At 47.3% G+C, this 22,981-nt stretch overlaps 1 protein-coding gene and 1 pseudogene across 6 annotated transcripts in view; both read left to right on the forward strand.

Moving 5' to 3' along the window:
• The window catches only part of PLEKHM1 (pleckstrin homology and RUN domain containing M1), a 54,670-nt gene that overhangs the window by 11,566 nt on the left and 20,123 nt on the right, over positions 1 to 22,981 (forward strand). For 3 of the 6 annotated variants that reach the window (XR_010152821.1, XM_016931588.4, XM_016931589.4), the window contains 4 exons: positions 978 to 1,225; positions 3,463 to 4,089; positions 10,597 to 10,996; positions 20,764 to 21,034. Coding sequence is in view for 5 of the 6 variants with exons in the window: in XM_016931588.4 (XP_016787077.2) it covers positions 978 to 1,225; positions 3,463 to 4,089; positions 10,597 to 10,996; positions 20,764 to 21,034 (1,546 nt within the window). In the remaining variant the exon portion in view is untranslated. Of the gene's footprint in view, positions 1 to 977; positions 1,488 to 3,115; positions 3,302 to 3,462; positions 4,090 to 10,596; positions 10,997 to 20,763; positions 21,035 to 22,981 lie in introns of those variants that run through there. The other 3 variants (XM_016931593.4, XM_016931591.4, XM_016931592.4) reach the window with 3 other exon arrangements.
• LOC112206141 (U7 small nuclear RNA) lies at positions 56 to 102 on the forward strand (annotated as a pseudogene).

Raw genomic sequence — 22,981 nt, forward strand, 5'->3', positions numbered from 1 at the left:
CCTTGGCCTCCCAAAGTGTTGGGATTACAGGTGTGAGCCACCACACCCAGCCTCTTTTTAGAATTTATCTAGTAGGTTTTCTGGTTTTCACCAGAAACCACTTCCCAAAAAAAAAAAGAAAAAAAAAGGTAGTCCTGTCTTCAGGAGAATCCTCATAGTACTATAAATCAGAAAGTATTATTTCCACTTTAACAGATAAGGAAATTGAGGCTCAAAGCGGTTAAGTGGAATGTCTGAGGAGGCCCATCTGGTTACTGACAGCTAGGACTGAGCCTAGTCCTCTGGCTTCCAGGCCTAGGATCTTTCTTTTTTTGAGACAAGGTCTTGCTATGTTGCCCAGGCTGGAGTACAGTGGTGTGATCACAGCTCACTGCAGCCTTGAACTCCTGGACTCAAGCAGTCCTCCTGCCTCTGACCTCCCAAAGTTCTGGGATTACAGGTTTGAGCCACCATGCCCAGCCTAGGATCTTTCTTAAAGTAAACCATGCTCCTGTTCTCATGTTTTTATTGTTCTAAAGCAGTGTGGGTGTTTATTGTTTGTTTGTTTTTGCCTCTTGGCTTATTGATTCTCTACAGAAGCTTGTCCATGTAAAAAAGGTGGGAAGCCCCACCCTTGTCCTAGATGGATTTACCCAAGCTCCCATCACTGCAGCTATGATGGGGCCAATATTTAAACACAAGATTATATGGCTCTAAGTTCACTTAAGTTTGGTCTAAAAAACAAAAAGTATCTACACTAAAGGACATATGAAACAAACAATAACAGTAATTATCTCTGGGTAGTGTGTGTGATTTTCCTTTTCTTCTCTATGCTTTATCTTTCTTTGCTGTAGTTAACAATGTGCTAATTTTGCAGAAGGAATCTACAGACACACACACAGATGCACATGTGTTTGGCACCAGCTAAAGGATTACACTCTAGGGACTCTCCATAGGATTTTCCGCTAAAGGCCTGTGTTCTGTGTGGTGCTGCCTAGGTCATCAAGAAGAAGCTGGTGGGATCCGTGAAGGCCTTGCAGAAGCAGTACGTGTCCCTGGACACGGTGGTCACTAGTGAAGACGGAGATGCCAACACCATGTGCAGCGCCCTGGAGGCCGTATTTATCCATGGCCTGCACGCCAAGCACATCCGAGCTGAGGCCGGAGGAAAAAGGAAGAAAAGTGCCCACCAGAAGCCTCTGCCCCAGCCTGTCTTCTGGCCCCTCCTGAAAGCTGTCACCCACAAGTGAGATTTAGCTGGAGAGGTTTTGCTTTGCGGAGGAGCAGCAGACTATGGGACACTTGGCTTTTCCTCCCCAGCTGTTCAGGAAGCCAACAGAGGTGCCCTGTGTTCTAGCATAGAGAGAGGGTGAGGTAGGGGTTGAAAGTGCCTTCTAGAAAGGCTTATCTCTAGACCAAGCTTCCCAGCCAGTGTGCCAGCAGATCTTGAGACCCTCAGCACTCAGGCAAGAGCCTGTGGCTGCTTTGAGACTGGTCACAAAAAGCAGGTGAGACTGGCCACCTTTAGCAGGAACAGCCTTTTTTGCCACACTGGGGCAGAGTTACATAGTTACAACAGAGGTTGTGTGGCCTGCAAAGCCTGAAGAATTTACTATCTGGCCCTTTACAGAAGGGCTGACCCTGCCTTAGATTTGCTGACCCTGCCTTAGATTATTCAAACATCCGAATTGTAAATCTTTTTTTTTTTTTTGGGGGGACGGAGTTTCGCTCTGTCACCCAGGCTGGAGTGCAATGGCGCGATCTCGGTTCACTGGCACCTCTGCCTCCCAGGTTCAAGCAATTCTCCTGCCTCAGCCTCCTGAGTAACTGGGACAACAGGCGCGCACCATCACGCCCAGCTAATTTTTGTATTTTTAGTAGAGAGGGGTTTTGCTATGTTGGTCAGGCTGCTCTCAAACTTCTGACCTTGTGATCCGCCTACCTCCGCCTCCCAAAGTGCTGGGATTATAGGCATGAGCCACCGCGCCCAGCCATTAATGTTATCTCTTAAGGAGGTATGGGGTTATTTTTATTAAAGAGTGGAATCAGGAAAAGCATATGAATATTCACCCTGAGACACTTATCTCTTTGGCCCCTAACTGTCTGGGCTTTTGAGCAAGTAGCTGGCACTGTGCCTCTGAGGACTACTAAATGCCACCTTCAGCCCAAAAGAAGCCTTGTCAGTCTCTAATCTTCCTTTCCATGCAGATTGCCACTGCCTTGTCTCACGTTCTTCTTTCCTGGGTGACACTGGCTTTCTATTTGTCCCCCTTATCTCACTCTGTCTTTCCTTGAGTCCATCATCTGGTCAACATTTACTGAGCTGAAGCTCCCTGGAGCTTACTCACTGAGCCTAGTAGAGTGCGGTCTACATTCCCATGGAGGAGATAAACCTGCGCTAGGGACTGTGGTAGCTCAGAGGGGCATGTACATCAGATGGAGGCATTCTGGGACTGAGTTTGGTACACCTGGGGTCTGATCTCCTTATGCAGAACATCTACCCTGCAGTCTGCATGACTGTGGTCAAGTCACTTTTCTAAACAAAAATCTGTAGCCTACAGGCTCCCAGATGCTAGCCTGGAGACTGATTCACTAGGTTGGGGTCCCAGAACTTGTATCCTGCTCAAGTTCCCCAGGGGATTCTGGTGCACAGCTGGGTGGTGTGGGGCCATTACCCCGTGTTGCCTTATTGATTTGATATTTAAGACCCTCTCTTTCCTGGCCTTGCAACCAAACCACCCACTTTTCCGCCACATGCTGTAATTGGAGCGCTCCCCAATCCTCTTACAGGGTTGTTGATTTCCTACCCTTTATGCCTTTTTTCATCAGTCCCTTGTGCCTGAGGGCAGGGACCATGTCTTTACCCTGCATCTTCATTGCTCCAAGGACTTTGCACTTAAGGAGCTCTGACAGCATGCCTTGGATGAGCAGATGTGTCAGGGGCCCCGTGGTAGTTGGAATGAACATGGAAATTATCTTTCACAATTCCAATCTCAAAAAATATATATATAATGTATAAATATATATAATTTATATTTATATATTTATTATATATAAATATAAATATATATATATATATTGCCTAGGCTGGAGTGCAGTGGTCCAATCTCCGCTCACTGTGACCTTTGCTTCCCAGGCTCAAGCTATCCTTCCACCTCAACCTCCCGAGTAGCTGGGTAGCTGGGACTACATGTGCAAGCCACCACATCTGGCTATGTTGTTGTTGTAGAGACAGAGTTTCGTCCTGTTGCCCAGGCTGGTCACGAATTCCTGAGCTCAAGTGATCCACCTGCCTTGGCCTCCCAAAGTGCTGGGATTACAGGTGTGAGCCACCACATCTGGCCTAAAACACTATTACCCAATATTTTTTCATGCCTGTATCTATTTGCAGTAGTTATTCCTGGTTCCTGCTAACTAGTGGATAAAAGCACATCTCTGTGATTTGGGGTAGTTTCTTGAAACATGTCTGTTCTCCCTTCCCAGACACATCATCTCAGAGTTGGAGCACCTGACGTTTGTCAACACGGATGTGGGCCGCTGCCGGGCATGGCTGCGGCTGGCCCTGAACGATGGCCTGATGGAGTGCTACCTGAAGCTGCTGCTGCAGGAGCAGGCCCGCTTGCATGAGTACTACCAGCCCACCGCCCTGCTCCGGGATGCTGAGGAGGGCGAGTTCCTCCTTAGCTTCCTGCAGGGCCTCACGTCCTTGTCCTTCGAACTCTCCTACAAGTCTGCCATCTTAAATGAGTGGACGCTCACCCCACTGGCCCTGTCTGGGCTTTGCCCGCTTTCTGAGCTGGACCCTCTCTCTACCTCTGGTGCAGAACTACAGCGGAAGGAATCTCTGGATTCCATTTCCCATTCTTCAGGCTCTGAAGACATCGAAGTCCATCACTCGGGCCATAAGATACGGAGGAACCAGAAGCTGACTGCCTCCTCCCTCAGCCTGGACACGGCCAGTTCATCCCAGCTGTCCTGCAGCCTAAACTCTGATAGCTGCTTACTCCAAGAGAATGGCTCCAAGAGTCCAGACCATTGCGAGGAGCCCATGTCCTGTGACTCAGACCTGGGCACAGCAAATGCTGAGGACTCAGACCGGTCTCTGCAAGAGTGAGTACCCTGCCCCCACTCCTTCCCATCTTCTCTCTTCCCTCCTTTCTTTCCTCTCCTCCTCCCTTTCTTCCCATAGCATGTGATTGTCTGTTACTGAACTCTATTAGTAATTAAAGAAAGCCAAGGGAGTCATCGACTTCTCCAGGGACTGGAGTAGCTGGGAACTGTAGCAGGCAATACAGGCATAGTGGAGAAAGTGGACTTAGAACAGCTTAGAGCTGGTTTGGGCTCCAGCTCTACCCCGGTGACTTTTAGCAAGTTACTTGGCCGGGTGCGGTGGCTCATGCCTGAAATCCCAGCACTTGGGAGGCTGATACAGGAGGATTGCTTGAGCCCAGCAGTTCGAGGCCAGCCTGGGCAATGTAGCAAGATCCTGCCTCTAAATTAAAAATAAATAAATAAATAAAACAAAAACTGAAAACAAACAATAACAACAAAAAAACAAGATACTTAGTCTCTACAAGGCACAGTGTAAAATATTGTTGTCTTCATCTAGAAGGAAGGAAGCTAATAGGTCAGAGTACATTTAAAACTTCCAACAAATAGATGAAACATAACGCATAAGAGTGTGACTTCACAGAATACCTCCTGGGGGACACAGGACCTGAGTGCTGCATGCAGGAGGTGATGGACAGGTGGGGACAGACAGATGTGTAGAAGAGTATGTGGGGCAGATGAACTAGGCTGAAGAGAGAACTGGGCAGAGCCTTCTTCACACAGCCTTTTAAACATTTTTTTGCAGCTGGGCACGGTGGCTCACGCCTGTAATCCCAGCACTTTGGGAGGCCAAGGCAGGTGGATCATGAGGTCAGGAGATTGAGACCATCCTGACTAACATGGTGAAACCCCGTCTCTACTAAAAATACAAAAAATTAGCTGGGCATGGTGGCGGGCGCCTGTAGTCCCAGCTACATGGGCAGCTGAGGCAGGAGAATGGCGTGAACCCGGGAGGTGGAGCTTGCAGTGAGCTGAGACCGCACCACTGCACTCCAGCCTGGGTGACAGAGTAAGACTCTGTCTCAAAAAATAAATAAATAAATAAATAAAATAAAAAATTTGCATAGATAATCTTTTTATGGTTAAAAAAAATCTAAAACATATACAGTGAAAGCCTTTCCCATTCCTGTTCTCCCTCTACCCTGTTCTTTCCTCCCACCCCTAAAACCATAATAATCAATTTCCTGTATATTCTTCCAAATTTCTAAATGCATCTACAACAAATACCAGTATAAAGATTTTCAGCTGGGCGCAGTGGCTCACGCCTGTAATCCCAGCACTTTGGGAGGCCGAGGCGGGCGGATCACAAAGTCAAGAGATCGAGACCTTTCTGGCTAACACGGTGAAACCCCATCTCTACTAAAAATACAAAAAATTAGCCAGGCGTGGTGGCGGGCGCCTGAAGTCCCAGCTACTCAGGAGGCTGAGGCAGGAGAATGGTGTGGACCCGGGAGGCGGAGCTTGCAGTGAGCCGAGATCGTGCCACTGCACTCCAGCCTGGGTGACAGAGTGAGACTCTGTCCCAAAAAAAAAAAATAAAAGATTTTTAAAATTTCTTCCTTATTTATTACTTTCTCTCCTACAAAGGCAGTATATACACACTGTTCTATATCTTGTTTTGGAGAAGATCTTTTCATATCAGAGCTTCTTCATTCTTTTATTTTTATTTTTTATAGAGACGGGGGTCTCACTGTGTTGCCCAGGCTGGTCTTGAACTCCTGGGCTCAAGAGATCTTCCTGCCTCAGGCTCCCAAATTGCTGGGGATTACAGGCGTGAGCCACTGCGCCCAGCCTCATTCTTTTTTTTTCTATTGCATATTGTTCTAATGTATGAATGTACCTTAGTTTACTTAATCAGCCCAGTATTTAATGGGTGCTGGGGCCTGTGTTTTCATAAATAACCTTGTGTATGTGGTCTTTTAGTTCTGCATAGCTATCTCTGTTCCATAAACTCCCAGAAGCAAAATTGCCGAGCAAAAGGATAGATTAATATGGAATGTTCACAGATTATTGCCCATTTACACTCCACCAGGAATGTCCTTGTTTCTTAGCCTTGCCAACTGATGGTATTAGTGAACTTTTGGATATTTGCTCATCTGATAGGTGGAAAATGGGAACTTCTTATTAAAAGCCTCCTTCAGCTGGATCCATGTTGCATCAGCGGAAAAGAAGGTCCCACGTGTTTGGGACCTTCTTTCCACTCGCCCTGTGCCCTCGCCTTGGTTCAGGTCCCTCCAGGGTTCTCACCCAGCATGGAAAGAGCACCAGCATTGGGTGGTGTTACGGACTGGGCTTGGAGCAGACCTAGTTTCGAGTCCTGTTCCACCACTTACAAGCCCAGGAAGGTCAGGCACATTGCTTGTTAGTCAAACAATATAGGAGATTGTCTCGTAGGCCCAGAAATGGCTTCTGAGCACATTAGGTGGAGTTTTCAAATGTTAAATGGAGGAATTTAGATAGAATACATTGGGGAGGAACAGTCTCTGCCTCCTGTGACCACTGGGACCATGGCGTGACAGGCCTGCAGTGTGACCCGGGCACAGGGCATGACCTAGGTTCACTCACCTGTCTTAGCCCTTCCTGTGTGTCTGCCTCCTCTGCAGACCAGCCAGCCATCCCCTTGTCATATGTCTCGCCTTTATCTCATGTGTCTTGTGATGGAAAATTCCAGCTTAAGGTCACTGAATCAGTGACCATCCTCTCTGTGCAGGAAGTGTTGTCCCGGCTATTATGGGGAAACTGGAGGGGCAAGGGTCAGGATGTATAGGCAAATGCCGGACAGTGGTGTGAGTAACTGGCAAATGTAAGACATACAGATGCACAAACACACAGCCAGCACCAGCATTCGTAGAGCTGGGCCTTGAAGTTAGTCCTTGAGCATCCACAGAGACCAGCATTTCTTGAAGTGTATATTTCAAGGGTAAAATGTTCTCACCGACACTTAGAGTTCATCAAAGTTATTACATTATTTAAATATTTGTAACTTTAAATTAGACATAAATTCCTTGTGCTTATCATTACACATATAAAATCAAAACATCCACAAATCAAACATAAAGAAAAGCATAAAAGACACAACATTCAAAATGAAATTTATTAATATAAAGCGGTTCTGTTTGGCAGAAACCAAATTGCAGTTGGCCTAGTGAATTGACTGTCCTAAATAGCTTCTTCCGTGTAGATTGGATCTGTATTATAATTATCACTGAGTGGCATAGGTATAGTCTGGAGGGTTTAAGTACTTAGATTTAAGTACTTAGAATGGTCCCTGGCACAGAGGCATCAATAGTGCTCAATTGATGGTATTGTTGTATTTTATTTTATTCAATATTTTATTTATTTTTTGAAACGGAGTCTCGCTCTGTCCCCCAGGCTGGAGTGCAGTGGCACGATCTCGGCTCACTGCAACCTCCGCCTCCTGGGTTCAAGCGATTCTCCTGCCTCAGCCTCCCGAGTAGCTGGGATTATAGGGGCCTGCCACCACACCCAGCTAATTTTTGTACTTGTTGTAGAGAAAGGGTTTCACTATGTTGGCCAGGTGAACTCCTGACCTCAGGTGATCCGCCTGGCTCAGCCTCTCAAAGTGCTGGGATTACAGGCATGAGCCACCATGCCCAGCCTGGGTAGACATGTTTTTAATTCTCTTAGTTACATACCTAGGGGTGGAATTGCTGGGTCATATGTAACTCTATGTTTAACTTCTTGAGGAACTACCAAATTGTTTTCTGCAGTAGTTGCATCATTTTACATCCCCACCACTAATATATACAAGCTTTAATTTCTCTACATCTTTGCCCACCCTTATTATTTTCTGTCTTTTTTATTACAATCAACCCAGTGGGTATAAAGTGGTATTTCATTGTAGTTTTGATTTGCATTTCTCTGATGACTGATGCTGTTGAGTGTCTTTTCATGTGCTTATCAAACATTTGGATATCTTCTTTGGAGAAATGTCTGTTCAGATCGTTTGCCCATTTAAACATTTAGTTATTTGTCTTTTTATTGTTGATTTGTAAGTGTTCTGTATATATTCTGGATAATAGGCCCTTCTGTATAATTTAAAAATATTTCCCCCCATTCTTTGAATTGTCTTTTTACTGTCTTGATATTATCCTTTAAAACACAAACGTTTTGGCCAGGCACGGTGGCTCACTCCTGTAATCCCATCACTTTGTGAGGCCAAAGCAGGCGGATCACGAGGTCAGATCGAGACCATCCTGGTTAATACGGTGAAACTCCATCTCTACTAAAAAAAAAAAAATACAAAAAATTAGCTGGGCGTTGTGGCGGGCGTCTGTAGTCCTAGCTAATCGGGAGTCTGAGGCAGGAGAATGGCATGAACCCGGGAGGCGGAGCTTGCAGTGAGCCGAGATGGCGCCACTGCACTCCAGCCTGGGCGACAGAGTGAGACTCAGTCTCAAAAAAAAAAAAAAAAAAAAAACCACACAAACGTTTTTTATTTTTGTTTTTTGAAACAGAGTTTCACTTTGTTGCCCAGGCTGGAGTGCAGTGGTGTGATCTCGGCTCACTGCAGCCTCCCCCTCCCGGGTTCAAGTGATTCTCCTGCCTTAGCCCCCCAAGTAGCTGGGATTACAGGTGCGCACCACCATGCCCAACTCGTTTTTGTATTTTTATTAGAAACAGGGTTTCACTATGTTGGCCAGGCTGATCTCGAACTCCTGGCCTCAGGTGATCCACCCGCCTTGGCCTCCAAAGTGCTGGGATTACAATTTATTTTTTATTGCTTTCTTATGCTGTAGATCTCACATCTAAGAAACCATTGCCTAATCCAAAGACATGAAGTTTATACCTCTCTTTCCTTCTAAGAGTTTTACAGTTTTAGCTCTTACCTTTAGGTCTTTAATCCACTTTGAGTTAATTTTTGTATACAATGTGAGATAGCAGTCCAGCTTTTTTCTTTTGCTTGTGATTATCCACTTATCTCAGCACAATTGTTGAAAAGACTATTCCCTCCCCATTAAAATGTGTTGGTGTCTATGTTGAAAATCAGTTACTTTTTTTTTTTTGAGATGGAGTCTCGCTCTTTCACCCAGGCTGGATTGCAGTGGCACAATCTCGGCTCACTGCAACCTCCACCTTCCGGGTTCAAGCAATTCTCTGCCTCAGCCTCCCGAGTAGCTGGGATTACAGGCGCCTGCCACCAAGCCTGGCTAATTTTTGTATTTTTAGTAGAGACGGGGTTTTACCATCTTGGCCATGCTAGTCTTGAACTCCTGATCTTGTGGTTCTACCCACCTCAGCCTCCCAAAGTGCTGGGATTGCAGATGTGAGCCACCACACCCGGCCAAAATCAGTTACTTATACATGTATGGATTGGCCACCTATTCTTGACAATAATGTCTTGAAATGTTGTTTGGGGTTAAGATGGTGCAGAGCTCACTGGAAAGACAATCAGGTAAGCAACTTGAATTCTAAAATCCTCATTTCCATAAGCCCAAATTAAGCAGAGCTTCATGTATCTTCTGGACCCAGTCCAAGCCATCAGGGCAGATGCAGAGAGGCTTTGGGGCCTTAGACAGCCTGTGGCCACCTGAACCAGGCTTTGCCCATGACATGCTCCACTGGTTTTATAAGCAGAAGAGATAGCAAACGGGTTTATTTTCAAAATGGAGCTTGAATCCTCAGAAGAAGCCTCAGGAGAGGGAGGAGCAGTTGCTAGTCAGTGCACATTCCAGAGGGCCCAGGGCATGTTTCTGTGCAGTGTGTATGTGTGAGTGCGGTGTGCATGCACGTGTACCAAGGCAGTAACATTTGCTCCCTGTGGCCCCAGGAAGCAGCACGGAGGAGACAGGGAGTGGCAGTCCCACCATGGAGAGTGAGCAGGGGCACATCTCATGTGTACTCATATCCACCCTCACACACCTGGTATACATTGAGCTCCAGCAGCAGTTTCTGGGGATGTGAAGCTTCTCTGTCTCCACATCCAGTCCAGCTCTGAGGGGACCAGCCCTTGCACCTCCCCTTGCTGTCCCAGTGCCTGCACAGGAACAAAGTATGACCTCGCTTAGGAAACCTGCCTAGCCCTCGCTTCTCCTAGTCCCTGCCCCAGGGCACAGAGTCCTGGCATCTCTACTCCCTGTGCTGTGGAGGAGGAGGCTCTGCTGCATACCATGTTTGGGGAAACGATTGCCCACACAACCATGTGTTTGGCTGAGCAAGCTCTCCAGGCCCACAGCTAGCCTGCTCAGAATGCCAGTAAGTCCTCATTCATACCAAGTCCTCTTCCTCTGCTGGGGAGCTTTTTCGCCTGAGATCCCAGGCTCCGCAAATCACCTGTCCACGCAGTCTGCCTAAATCCTGGCCAGGAAAAACGTGGTGGGAGTGTCAGAGGAGGACTGTGTGAGGGGGAGTGCAGTGGATCATTTAGAGGGTGTGGGTTGTTTTAAATCATAAAACAGCAGTTTTACATTCTTCCCTCTGCCCCAGTTGCCTTGGGCATTATCGCAGACAACCTGTCACACAGGTTTCTTTGTTTAAAACTTCTAGGGTATTGTTGGAATTCAGCAAAGCCCAGGTAAACTCTGTGCCAACCAACGGACTGAGCCAAGAAACGGAGATCCCCACACCACAGGCCTCGCTCTCCCTCCATGGCCTCAACACCAGCACACACCTGCACTGTGAGGCACCTGCAGAGCCCCTTCCTGCCCAGGCAGCCTCTGGAACTCAAGATGGTGTCCACGTGCAGGAGCCGTGTCCCCAGGCACCGCGTCCCCAGGCGCCCAGCCCCCTGGACTTACAGCAGCCTGTAGAGAGCACCTTAGGCCAGCAGCCTTCTAGTACTGTCAGCGAGACAGCCAGAGAAGTGGGCCAACGGAATGGCCTGCAGAAGGCCCAGGCTCATGACGGAGCTGGTCTGAAGCTGGTAGTTTCCTCACCCACCAGTCCGGTGAGTGGTGCAAGCCGTTCAGGGGGCAGTCTTGGGAAATGTCAGCTGACACAGGGTTTCCCCAGCTAGTGACCCTGAGTGGTCTCTGCCTTCTCCCTGTTAGCCTTCCTCTCCCTGCATAGTGATAGTGTTAATAGCATCATGATGATGGGGCTCATGTTTCTTGGCATGTGAGCTGTAGATATAAGCCCGGCTGTTTCTTGGCATGTGAGCTGTAGATATAAGCCCGGCACTGTGCTGATCACTTCCCGTGTGTATCTCCTGTCATTTTCACGTCACTTTGTGAAGGTTGTTCTCGTCTGACCGCAGTCTCAGCTCTTTAACCACTACCACTCACCAGCATAAGGCCTTGGGCAAGTCACTTCAGCTCTCTGAACCTTCATTTCCTCCTTAGTACTTGTTATTATTAAATTAATATTTTTTGATTTTTGGTTTTTGGTATTTTTTTCAGATGGAGTCTTGCTCTGTTGCCCAGGCTGGAGTGCAGTGGCACAATCTCTGCTCACTGCCACCTTCGCCTCCTGGGTTCAAGCAATTCTCCTGCCTCAGCCTCCTGAGTAGCTGGGATTACAGGTGCCCACCTCCATGTCTGGCTAAGTTTTGTATTTTTAGTAGAGATGGGGTTTCATCATGTTGGCCAGGCTGGTCTCGATCTTCTTGCCTGGGCCTCCTGAAGTGCTGGGATTACAGGCATGAGCCGGTGCACTCAGCCTATTAAATTAATATTTTTAGAAAACACTAGGCCTTGAGCATACTCACTTTGCAACATGACCCAGGTTTTAGAGCCGTGCTGTCCAATATGGCAGCTACAAGCCACGTGTGGCTGTTGAACACTTAAAATGTGGCAAGTCCAAATGGAGATGTGCCATGTGAAATAAGCGCTGGATTTCAATAACTTAGTATGATAAAAGAATAGAAAATCTCATTTTTATGGATTACAAGTTAAAATGAAAATATTTGGGGGCTGGGCATGGTGGCTCACACCTGTAACCCCAGCGCTTTGGGAGACCAAGAGGGAGGACTGCTTGAGCCCAGGAGTTGGAGACCAACCTGGGTAACAAAGTGAGACCCCATCTGTACAAAAAATACAAAAATTAGCTGGGCATGGTGGTGTGTGGCTGTACATATAGCATGAGGCTGTAGTTAATTCTTTTCCATTGTTCTGCAGTATTCCATTGTAAAAATATATCGCAACCTATTACCCATTCTCCTGTTAATGGACATTTGGGTTGTTTCCAGGTTTTGACTATTATGAAGAAAGCTGTAGTGAACATTCTCATACATGCTTTTGGAGAACCTCGGTGCTTATTTCTGTGGGTATATATACCTGGGAATGGAATTGCTAGGTCCTTGGGTGGCTTATGTTTAGCTTTAATAGATACCACCACCAAACAGTTTTCTAAAGTGTTTGTGCTAATTTATACTCATATTGGCAATAAATGAGCATTCTAGTTGCTCTTTATCCTGGCCAATGGTGTTACCAATCTTTTTAATTTTAGCCACTCTGGTAGATGTGTAGTGGTTTTAATTTTCATATCCTTGATGACTAAATGATGATACCTTTTCATTTGCTTATTGGCCAGTCAATCCTCTTTTATAGAATGTCTGTCCAAGTTGTCATTCCGGTCTTAAATTGAGTTGTATGTGTATGTGTTGATTTGTAGGAACTCTTTATATATTACAGATATAAGTCTTTTATTGGACAAAAATAGTATATTTATCAAGTATCTTTTTCTAGTCTATAGGGCTTGACTTTTAAACCTCCTAATGGTATTTTTATTGAACAGAGGTTCTTTTAATGATGTGCAGTTTATCAGTCTTTTTGTTTATGGTTTGCTTGGTTTTTGTCCCATTTAAGAGATATTCATCTCCCCCAAGGATCTGAAGGTATTTGCCTATATTATCTTCTAGAAGCTTTAGTGATTTATCTTTCGCAATTAGGTTTATGATCTTTCTGGGATTAATTTTTGTGTGTGGTGTTAGAAGTCAAACCTCATATTTTTCCATATGGATATCTGATTGGCCTCACTCTGTTTGAATATGACCATGTAAATCACAAAACTGTCAGTGTGGGTCAGAGTCTTCGAATTTGCTATCCTGAAGATGCTTCAGTACATCCTGAAGATTTACTTCCTGAAAATGAATGCTCTAGGACCCTGAAGGTTGTGACTGTGCACCTGCCAACTCAAGCTGAAGGCTGAAGAGGAAAGCTCTGCAGCCCCTTCCTCAAGCTGGAGGCAGAGTGACGTCTGCTGGGGATGCAGGCTGTGCGCCCCACAGGACTCCAGAGTGGCACTAAGCATGTTGAGTTCACTCCTGCCCATGGTCTAGCTTCTGCTTTGCAGGCTCAGGCATCTTATCTTGCCAGGGCCTCAAAGCTGGTGGGACAGAATAGCATCTTTGCTCACTAAGCTCTGACCCACCGGCCTCCTTGCAGCTCTGTAGTCCAAGTGAACTCCTTCCAACATCAGGCTTCTTTAAAAAAAAATTTTTTTTTTGAGGCAGAGTCTCACTCTGTCACCCAGGCTGAAGTACAGTGGTGCAATCTCAGCTCACTGAAACCTCCGCCTCCTAAGTTCAACTGATTCTCATGCCTCAGCCTCCCAAGTAGCTGGGATTACAGATGCCTACCACCATGCCCAGCTAATTTTTGTATTTTTACAAAATTATGGGGTTTCACCATGTTGACCAGGCTGGTCTCAAACTCCTGGCCTCAAGTGATCTGCCCACTTTGGCCTCCCAAAGTGCTGGGATTACAGGCATGAGCCACCGTGCCCGGCCCAGCCTCAGGGTTTTACATTTGCTGTTCCTTCTTTCCCGACTCACTTCATTGTTGTCTCAGCCTTCCCTGACCGGACCCCCGTAGCTCAAAAGCACCATCCCCAGTGACTCTCTGTCCCATTCATCTGCTTGACTTCGCTTATAACACTCATCACTATGTGCAATTACAGTATATTATCTCTTTGTCTCCTTGTTTATTTTTCTGTCTTCCTTACTAGAATATTAGCTCTATGATACAGAGCACCAGGCCTGTTCACTTCTGTATTATCAGCACCAAGCACTGTACCTGGGAGAAAGTAGGCATCGATGAATAGTTCTTGAACTCCCAAGAGACTCTTGAGATGCCAATTCCTAAGTTTATTTTGTTCCCCCATCCTAGCTATAAGGCTGTTTGGAATGGTTCTTTTTCTTGGTATCTCCAGCAAGTACCTGGCCCAGAATCATACAAGATGTGTGAATAAATCATGACCATCCCAATGTCTTTAATATAAAATAACAAAGATAAGTCAAGGGGACTGGAAGGAAGGAGACAAATGTGAAACTTAAGATTATGGACGTTCAGGCGAGGCGTGATAGCTCACGCCTCTAATCCTAGCAATTTGGGAGGCCAAAGTGGGTCATCGAAGTGTACCATCGAGTGGACAGGGTGGTCAGGTTGGTGTGATCATGGCAGGCTCTGCCTCTGTGCCAGCTACAGGGGACTCTGATTGCTGTAAGGTTGCTTAGGGAATGTGACATCTAAGCGCTTGGTGCTGAGTCCGATGTGAGAATCTCGGATCCTGCCCCCGTCCTGTGTCTGTCTCACAGGGAAGTTGTGGATTCATTCACTGCTTATTCAGTAGGTAGTCACCAGGTGCCACTGAATAGCCTGCCAGCTCATGTGGGCCTGCTGGGCTCCTGGCCTGTGGACAGTGCCAGGCTGTGCCCTGCATGTCTGCCCCTGTGGTCCTCATCTTTCTATACTTCTATCAGTTAGCCACGTGCTTTTTATTTGATGTTATTTTGGGGGAGATGTAGGGGTCACTGTCAAGTTTTATAGTGTAGAGACCCATTCAGTCTTTCTTTTAAAAACATTTATTTTTAATTCATTGAACCCAAAGCACCTACTATAAGCCAAGCACCATGTTAGGTCCTAGGGGTAGAGTGATACAACAGGACAGACAAAGGCCCTTTGGGGACAGACATTAAATTAGACAAATGATTATCCACATCATAATTACACTTGTGCTAAGCACTGGGAAGGAGAGGTGCAGGGAGTAGGGGCCTCTCAAGGGTGACACATGTCTGGGATCTGGGGGTTGTGAGTTGGTTTCAGTTTAACTCCCAAAAGGCAGTGTGAGTTCTAGGACTTGCTCTTAATCACTGCCCCCATGGACCACCTGCCCATGGTATGTGGTTCCCCTTCCACAGTTATGAGTACAGGCAGTTCCTTTGCCTGGCATATGAGGACTGGCTGGACAAAGTCTCATCCTTCTGAAAGTGTCCCAGAGACCTTCGTCTCACTCCTCAGCCACACTCCTCTTGGGGATTCAGCTGTTGTATATGGTGTCATGAGCCCTTTAGTAACGCAAGGTGGCATTTCTCTGTCTTGGGTCGCTGGTGGCAGTTGCAGCTCTGGTATAGATCCTTCATCGATGATGGTTTCTCTCCACTGTTAAAGGGCAGGGTGCTGGCCAGACATGGACCCTGAGTGAGCAGGTTGTCGGAAGGTGGTGGGAAAAAAGGAGAGAAGGGGGCCGGGTGCAGTGGCTCACGCCTGTAATCCCAGCACTTTGGGAGGCTGAGGCAGGTGGATCACCTGAAGTCGGGAGTTTGAGACCAGCCTGACCAATATGGTGAAACCCTGTCTGTACTAAAAATACAAAAATTAGCCGGGCATGATGGCGTGAGCCTGTTATCCCAGCTACTCAGGAGGCTGAGGTAGGAGAATCACTTGAAACTGGGAGGCAAATGTTGCAGTGAGCCGAGATCACACCACTGTGATCCAGCCTGGGCAACAGAGTAAGACTCCATCTCTAAAAGAAAAAAAGGAGAGAAGAGAGAAACAGTGGTGTTCATGCGTGCACTCTCTCTCACACCCTCTCTCTGCTCCCCACCTGCCTGGGGCCAGGGGCACACAGCCTCAGAGCTCTGTCCAGGCCCATGTGCAGAAGCTCCGAGGAACCTGCATTTCCACTGTTTTTTCCCTGTTGCTTAAGAGAGTAAAAGATGTTCCCTAGTTTCATTTCCTGGCAGCTGTGCTCAATGGACTGTGTCTGAACATTTCCTAGTAGTCTTTTTCCTCAAAGGAGAGAGAAGTCCTCCCCAGTGAATATCCATAAACTTTTTTTTTTTTTTTTTTTGAGACAGACTCTTGCGCTGTTGCCCAGGTGGGAGTGCAATAGCTCCATCCATCTCGGCTCACTGCAACCTCTGCCTCCAAGGCTCAAGCAATTCTTATGCCTCAGCCTCCCGAGTAGCTGAGATTACAGGCATGCACCACCATGCCCAGCTAATTTTTGTACTTTTAGTAGAGATGGGGTTTCTCCATGTTGGCCAGGCTGGTCTCAAACTTCTGGCCTCAAGCAATTTTCCTGCCTCGGCCTCCCAAAGTGCTGGGATTACAGGCATGATCCATCACGCCCATTCTGAATGTCCATAATCTTAAAATTTACATTTGTCTCCTTCCTTCCAGTCCACTTGACCCACCTTTGTTATTTTATGTTAAAGACATTGGGATGGTCATGATTTATTCCCTCATCTTGTATGACTCGGGCAGGCACTTGCTGGAGATATCAAGAAAACCATTCCAAACAGCCTTATAGATGCTAGAATGAGGGTAAGCACAGAATATTGTGGGATCCCAGTAGGGGCCCTAACCCAGCTAGGGGGTGGGAAGGGGTGGAGGCTGGGGAAGGGTGAGAGAAGCTTCCAGGCAGAGGCAATGGATGTCTCCTGAGCTGAGTCTTCAGGGACAGTGCCCTCTCCCACCAGGTGCTGGAGATCACACAACTTCCCAGGTATATGTGAGGCTGCCAGGACAGCCACATGGTTGCCAGGGAGCTGTTTCTCCCACCCATTTTCCTCAGGGAGGTCCCCCAGTTCTTGATGACCTAGGCAGGCTTTGCTCAGAATCTAGTGTTGTGGATGGTCCCCAGTGGCTGCCCTGACTGACACATCATCTGTCACTGGCAGGGGGGAAGGACCTGCCAATTCTGAAGGCCCCGTGGAGGAGTCTCTGGGGACCTAGTTCTGTGAGCTACCCCTCAAGTTGCCTGAGTCAGAACTTGCCACCCTTGGCTTGAGGAGTCGTGTAGCATCTGAATGGATCCAACTGTCCAAACCAACCCTTCCCTGTTTACAAAGCAGGGAGTGCAGTCTTGATTCAGGGACTGGAAATAGTGATGTCAGGGTGAGGTTAGTGGCACTTAACAAAACAGTGGGGCTGGTCCCACTGCTTGTGTGACTCATTTCCTCTGTGTACACAGCCACTTAGAGTGGCCCAGCCAGCTTCCTTGCCTCTGCCCTTCCATGTTGAGGCACAGAATGCCAGGGAGGACTTGAAATACTGGAGAAAAGGAACCAGAATCCACTCCCACAAGCCCACTCACCCCAGATGCTCCCCGCAACCCCATCTTCCCCAGCCAGTGAGGAGCTTCAGATTCAAAAGAGAACAACGAAGGGAAGGGGCAGGGCCTGGCTGCCTGGGGTTGCAGGGGCCTGCACAGAAGTGGGCGGCAGAGACAGAGGCGGCCAATGAGGACCCTGAGGCCTGCTCGCCAGGACTCCCTCATCTCAAACCCAAAAGCAGGACTGAGAAACCCTACATGCTGGGACAGCTGAATACCCACATGCAAAATAATAACACCCCTTCCTTACACCTTACACAAAAACTAACTCAAAATGGACCAGAAACCTAAATGTAAGAGCTAAAACTATACAGCTCTTGGCAGAAAACACAGAAGTAAATCTTTGTGATACTGACTTAGGCAATGGTTTTTTAAGATGCAACACCAGAAGCACAAAAACAACAACAAAAATAGATAAACTAGACTTTATCAAAACTAACAACTTATGTGCTCCAGAGGGCACACCATCCGGAAAATGAAAAGACACCTCACAGAATGGGAGAAATTATTTGCAAATCGTAAATCTGATAAGGGTCTCGTATTCAGAATATATAAAGCACCTTACAACTTGAATTAGTCCCTAGGGCCACCATAACAAAGTACCATACACAGGGTGGTTTAAAACAACAGACATTGGCTGGGCACGGTCGCTCATGCCTGCAATCCCAGCACTTTGGGAGGCCGAGGCGGGCGGATCATGAGGTCAGGAGATCGAGACCATCTTGGCTAACATGGTGAAACACCGTCTCTACTAAAAATACAAAACAAAATTAGCCGGGCATGGTGGCAGGCACCTGTAGTCCCAGCTACTCAGGAGGCTGAGGCAGGAGAATGGCGTGAACCCGGGAAGCGGAGCTTGCAGTGAGCCAGGATTGTGCCACTGCACTCCAGCCTGGGCGACAGAGCAAGACTCTGTCTCAACAACAATAACAACAACAACAAAACAAAAAACAAAAACAGACATTGCTGGGCAGGTGGCTCATGCCTGTGACCTCAGCACTTTGGGAGGCAAGGGTGGGCGGATCACTTGAGTCCAGGAGTTCAAGACCAGCCTGGCCAACATGGTGAAACCCCATCTCTACTAAAAATATAAAAAATTTGCTGGGCATGCTGGTGCATGCCTGTAGTCTCAGCTATTCAGTGGGGCTAAAGCAGGAGGATTGCTTGAGCCTGGGCAGTCAAGGCTGCAATGAGCCCTGATTGCGCCACTGTACTCCAGTCTGGGCAAAGAGCGAGACCCTGCCTCAAAACAAAACAAAATAGGCCAGGCACAGTGGCTCACGCCTGTAATCCCAGCACTTTGGAAGGCTGAGGCAAGTGGGTCACCTGAGGTCAGGAGTTCAAGAACAGCCTGGCCGACAAGGTTTTGTCTCTACTAGAAATACAAAAATTAGCCGGGCATGGTGGCAAGCATCTGTAACCCCAGCTACTCGGGAGGCCGAGGCAGCAGAATTGCTTGAACCTGGGAGGCAGGGGTTGCAGTGAGCTGAGATTGCACCATTGCACTCCAGCCTGGGTGACAGAGTGAGGTTCTGTCTCAAAAACAAAACAAAACTGGTATTTATTCTCTGATCGTTCTGGAGGCTCCTTCTGGAGAATCTAAGGAAGAATCTGTTCCCGCCTTTCTCCTGGGTGTTGGCGTTGCAGGTGCTCGTTTGCATTCCTTGGCTTGTAGACATGTCACTCCGGTCTCCCCTCTGCTGTCACACATGTTCTGCTGTCATACAAGTTCTTCCTCTGTATCTCTGTCTTCACTTGGTGTTCTCCTCTCTTTGTGTATCTTTTCTCCTCCTCTTATAAGGACATCAGTCATACTGGATGAACAGCCCATTCTACTCCAACATGACCTCATCTTAACTAATTACTTCTGCAAAGACTCTTTCCAAAAAAGGTCACATTCTGAGGTACTGGGGGGTAGGGTTTCAACATGTCCTTTTGTGGGGGGGTCACAATTCAACCCACAACACAACTCAGCAACAAAAAGACAGCCCCATTTTAAGACAGACAATGGATTTGAGTAGATTCCAATGGATTTGGATAGATTTCCCAAGGAGAGAAATTGGAACCCTCGTACATTGCTGGTGGGAATATAAAATGGTGCGGCCACTTTGGAAAACAGCTTGGTAGTTCCTCAAGAAGGGAAACATAGAGTTACACATGACCCAGCAAGTCTACTCCTAAGTATATACCCAAGACAATGAAACATGTCTACACAAAAACTTGTGTATAAGTGATCATAGCAGCACTATTCATAATTGACAAAAAGTAGAAACAACCCAAATGTCCATCAGCCGAGGAGTGGATAAGCCAAATGTGGTGGATCGAGACAATGGAATATTATTTGGCAATAAAAAGGAATGAACACTTAAACATGCTTATATAACATGGATGCACCTGGAAAACCTTCCACTAAGAGAAAGCAGCAGGCACAAAAGGTCACGTGTCGTATGGTTCCATCTATATGAGATGTCCAGAACAGGCAGGTGTGTAGGGACTGAAAGTAGGTAAGTAGGTGCCTAGAGCTGAGAGTGGCCAGGGGAAATGGGGATGACGGCTAATGGGTACGGGGTTTCCTTTTTGGGTGAGGAAAATTTGCTAAACTTAGATGGTGGTGACGATTGCCCAACTCTGACTAAGCCAAAATGTTTGAATTGGACACTTTATTTATTTATTTTTTTAGAGATGGGGTCTCATTCTGTTGCCTAGGCTGCAACCAGGCTGGAGGGCAGTGGCGTGATCATGGCTCACTGCAGCCTTGACCTCCCTGGCTCAAGCGATTCTCCCGCTTCAGCCTCCTCAGTAGCTGAGACTACAGGTGTGTGCCATCACACCCAGCTAGTTATTTTTTGTAGAGATGGGTTCTCACTGTGTTGCCCAGGTTGGTCTCAAACTCCTGGGCTCAGGTGATCCTCTCACCTCAGCCTCCCAAAGTGCTGGGATTACAGGTGTGAGCCACCATGGCTGGCCGAATTACATACTTTAAGTGGGTTAATTTTATGATATAAGAGCCATATCTAGATAAAGACTTAAAAAAAAAAAAAACTTCAGGCTGGGCACAGTGACTCACACCTGTAATCCCAACACTTTGGGAGGCCGAGGTGGGTGGCTCACCTGAAGTCAGGAGTTCTAGACCAGCCTGGCCAACATGGTGAAACCCCGCCTCTACTAAAAATACAAAAATTAGCTGGGCATGGTGGTGGGCGCCTGTAATCCCAGCTACTCAGGAGACCGAGGCAGGAGAATCGCTTGAACCCAGGAGTCAGAGGTTGCAGTGAGCCGAGGTTGCGCGATTGCACTCCAGCCTGGGCAACAGAGCGAGACTCCATCTCAAAACAAAAAAACTTTAAAACAAACAACTGTTGTCTTCTTTCCCAACAGAAAAACAAGAGCTGGATCTCAGAGGATGACTTCTACCGGCCTTCCCGGGAGCAACCCCTGGAGAGTGCTTCAGACCACCCAATAGCTTCTTACAGGGGGACTCCAGAGTCAAGGCCTGGTCTCCACAGGCATTTTTCTCAAGAACCAAGAAAAAACTGCTCCCTGGGGGTGTTAGACCAAGCGTGTGTACCTTCCCCAGGAAGAAGGCAAGCCCAGGCAGCCCCATCCCAGGGGCATAAGAGCTTCCGGGTGGTACACCGGAGGCAGATGGGTAGGTGACCAGGAGGGTCCCGGGTGGGTCCCATCTGCAGGGACCAGGCCTTTCAGAAGGCAGCTGTGAAGTTCTGTTTTCCATTGCTAAAGGGGTAGTGTGTTCCCACAAGTGTTATAAAACCTCATTCCAGAATGCCATCATAATCATGTTCATTCAGGGAAGCATTTCAGGAAAAGTAGTATATTGTCTCAAAACTCCCTACAGAGGACAAAAATACTGTTTCACCAGTCAAATAGGAAAATATTTTCCCTGAAAACTATGCGATTTATGATTATAGAAAACTCTTGATTCCACCTGTAGCTCAGAGCACATCCGGCCCCATGAAGCCCCAGGTGTTTTAAATGGTCCTTCCAAACGTGTTTACCCTCAGTAGTTGGTTTATGTAACAGCTCTGGGTGGCTTGATCAAATCTGCTATTTGTTTTGTTTGTTTGTTTGTTTGTTTTGAGATGGAGTCTCCCTTTGTTGCCCAGGCTGGAGTGCAGTGGCATGATCTCTGCTCACTGCAACCTCAGCCTCCTGGGTTCAAGCAATTCTCCTGTCTCAGCCTCCCAAATAGCTGGGATTACAGGTACCTGCCACCACACCTGGCTAATTTTTTTTGTTGTTGTTTTTTGTTTTTTTTTTGAGGTGGAGTTTCCCTTTTGTTGCCCAGGCTGGAGTGAAATCATGTGATCTCAGCTCACCACAACATCCGCCTCCCGTGTTCAAGCAATTCTTCTGCTTTAGCCACCCGAGTAGTTGGGATTACAGGCATGAGCCACCATGCCTGGCTCATTTTGTATTTTTAGTAGAGACGGGGTTTCTCGAAATTGGTTAGGCTGGTCTCCAACTCCCGACCTCCGGTGATCCACCCGCCTCGGCCTCCTAAAGTGCTGGGATTACAGGCATGAGCCACTGCGCCCGGCCAATTTTTGCATTTTTAATAAAGATAGTGTTTTGCTATGTTGGCCAGGCTGGAGGATCTGCTATTTGTTTAATGTCCTCCAGTGCTTCTTTTTTTTTTTTTTCTGAGGCAGAGTCTTGCTCTGTCACCCAGGCTGGAGTACAGTGGTATAATCTCAGCTCACTGCAGCCTTTGCCTCCCAGCTCAAGTGCCTCAGTCTCCCCAGGAGCTGGGATTACAGACATGCACTGCCACACCCAGGTGATTCTTGTATTTCCAGTGGACATAGGATTTTGCCATGTTGGCCACGCTGGTCTGAACTCTTGGCCTCATGTGATCCACCCACCTTGGCCTCCTAAAGTGCTGGGATTACAGGTGTGAGCCACCATGCCCGACCTCCCCAGTGCTTTTTACAGCAAGGTCAGCTTGATCTCCACACACTGAAATTCCAGAAAGCCTTAAATAACCATAACCAAATTTTTCAGTAACCCTCATGATGGGTTTCCTCTTCAAAACAAACAAAAAAAGTACGCTCTAGAATTGGTCTCTTTCTCTCCTCATTTTCTGTTTGCAGTGACCCAGCAGAGAATCCTGCCCAGCTCAGGGGGCCTTGCTGTGGGTAGCCCTGGCATGGGTTGTGTGGGTAGAGCCCGGTCTCCGGGCTGGCTTCTGTTAGGTTTGTCTGTCGGCCCGTGTGATGGCTGTGGTCTCTAACCTGCCAGCGAAGCTGTGCTTGAGGTCTAGGCCATCAGGTTTCTTGAGGGGCAGGGAACCCCTATAGAATAGTGTGAAATCTCCAAGGCTATTCCAGGCTGGCGGAGAGAGAATTGTGTGTCCTTTGGACACCCTGGTTGTTGTCACACCCCAGGCAGTAGGGAGCTTTGGGCAACATGTGATACATAGGCACTCACCTGCTCATTCATTCAGCAAATATTATTGAGGCTCTGTGATGTGCCAGGCACTGTTCTAAGTGCTGGGGACATAGCAGGCAGCAAAGCAGTGTCCCTGTCTTCATGGGATTTAGATTCTAGTAGAGGAGACGGGAAATAAAATTAACAA

Source organism: Pan troglodytes, chromosome 19, assembly GCF_028858775.2.
Source record: "Pan troglodytes isolate AG18354 chromosome 19, NHGRI_mPanTro3-v2.0_pri, whole genome shotgun sequence".
In the NCBI taxonomy this organism is placed as follows: domain Eukaryota; kingdom Metazoa; phylum Chordata; class Mammalia; order Primates; family Hominidae; genus Pan; species Pan troglodytes.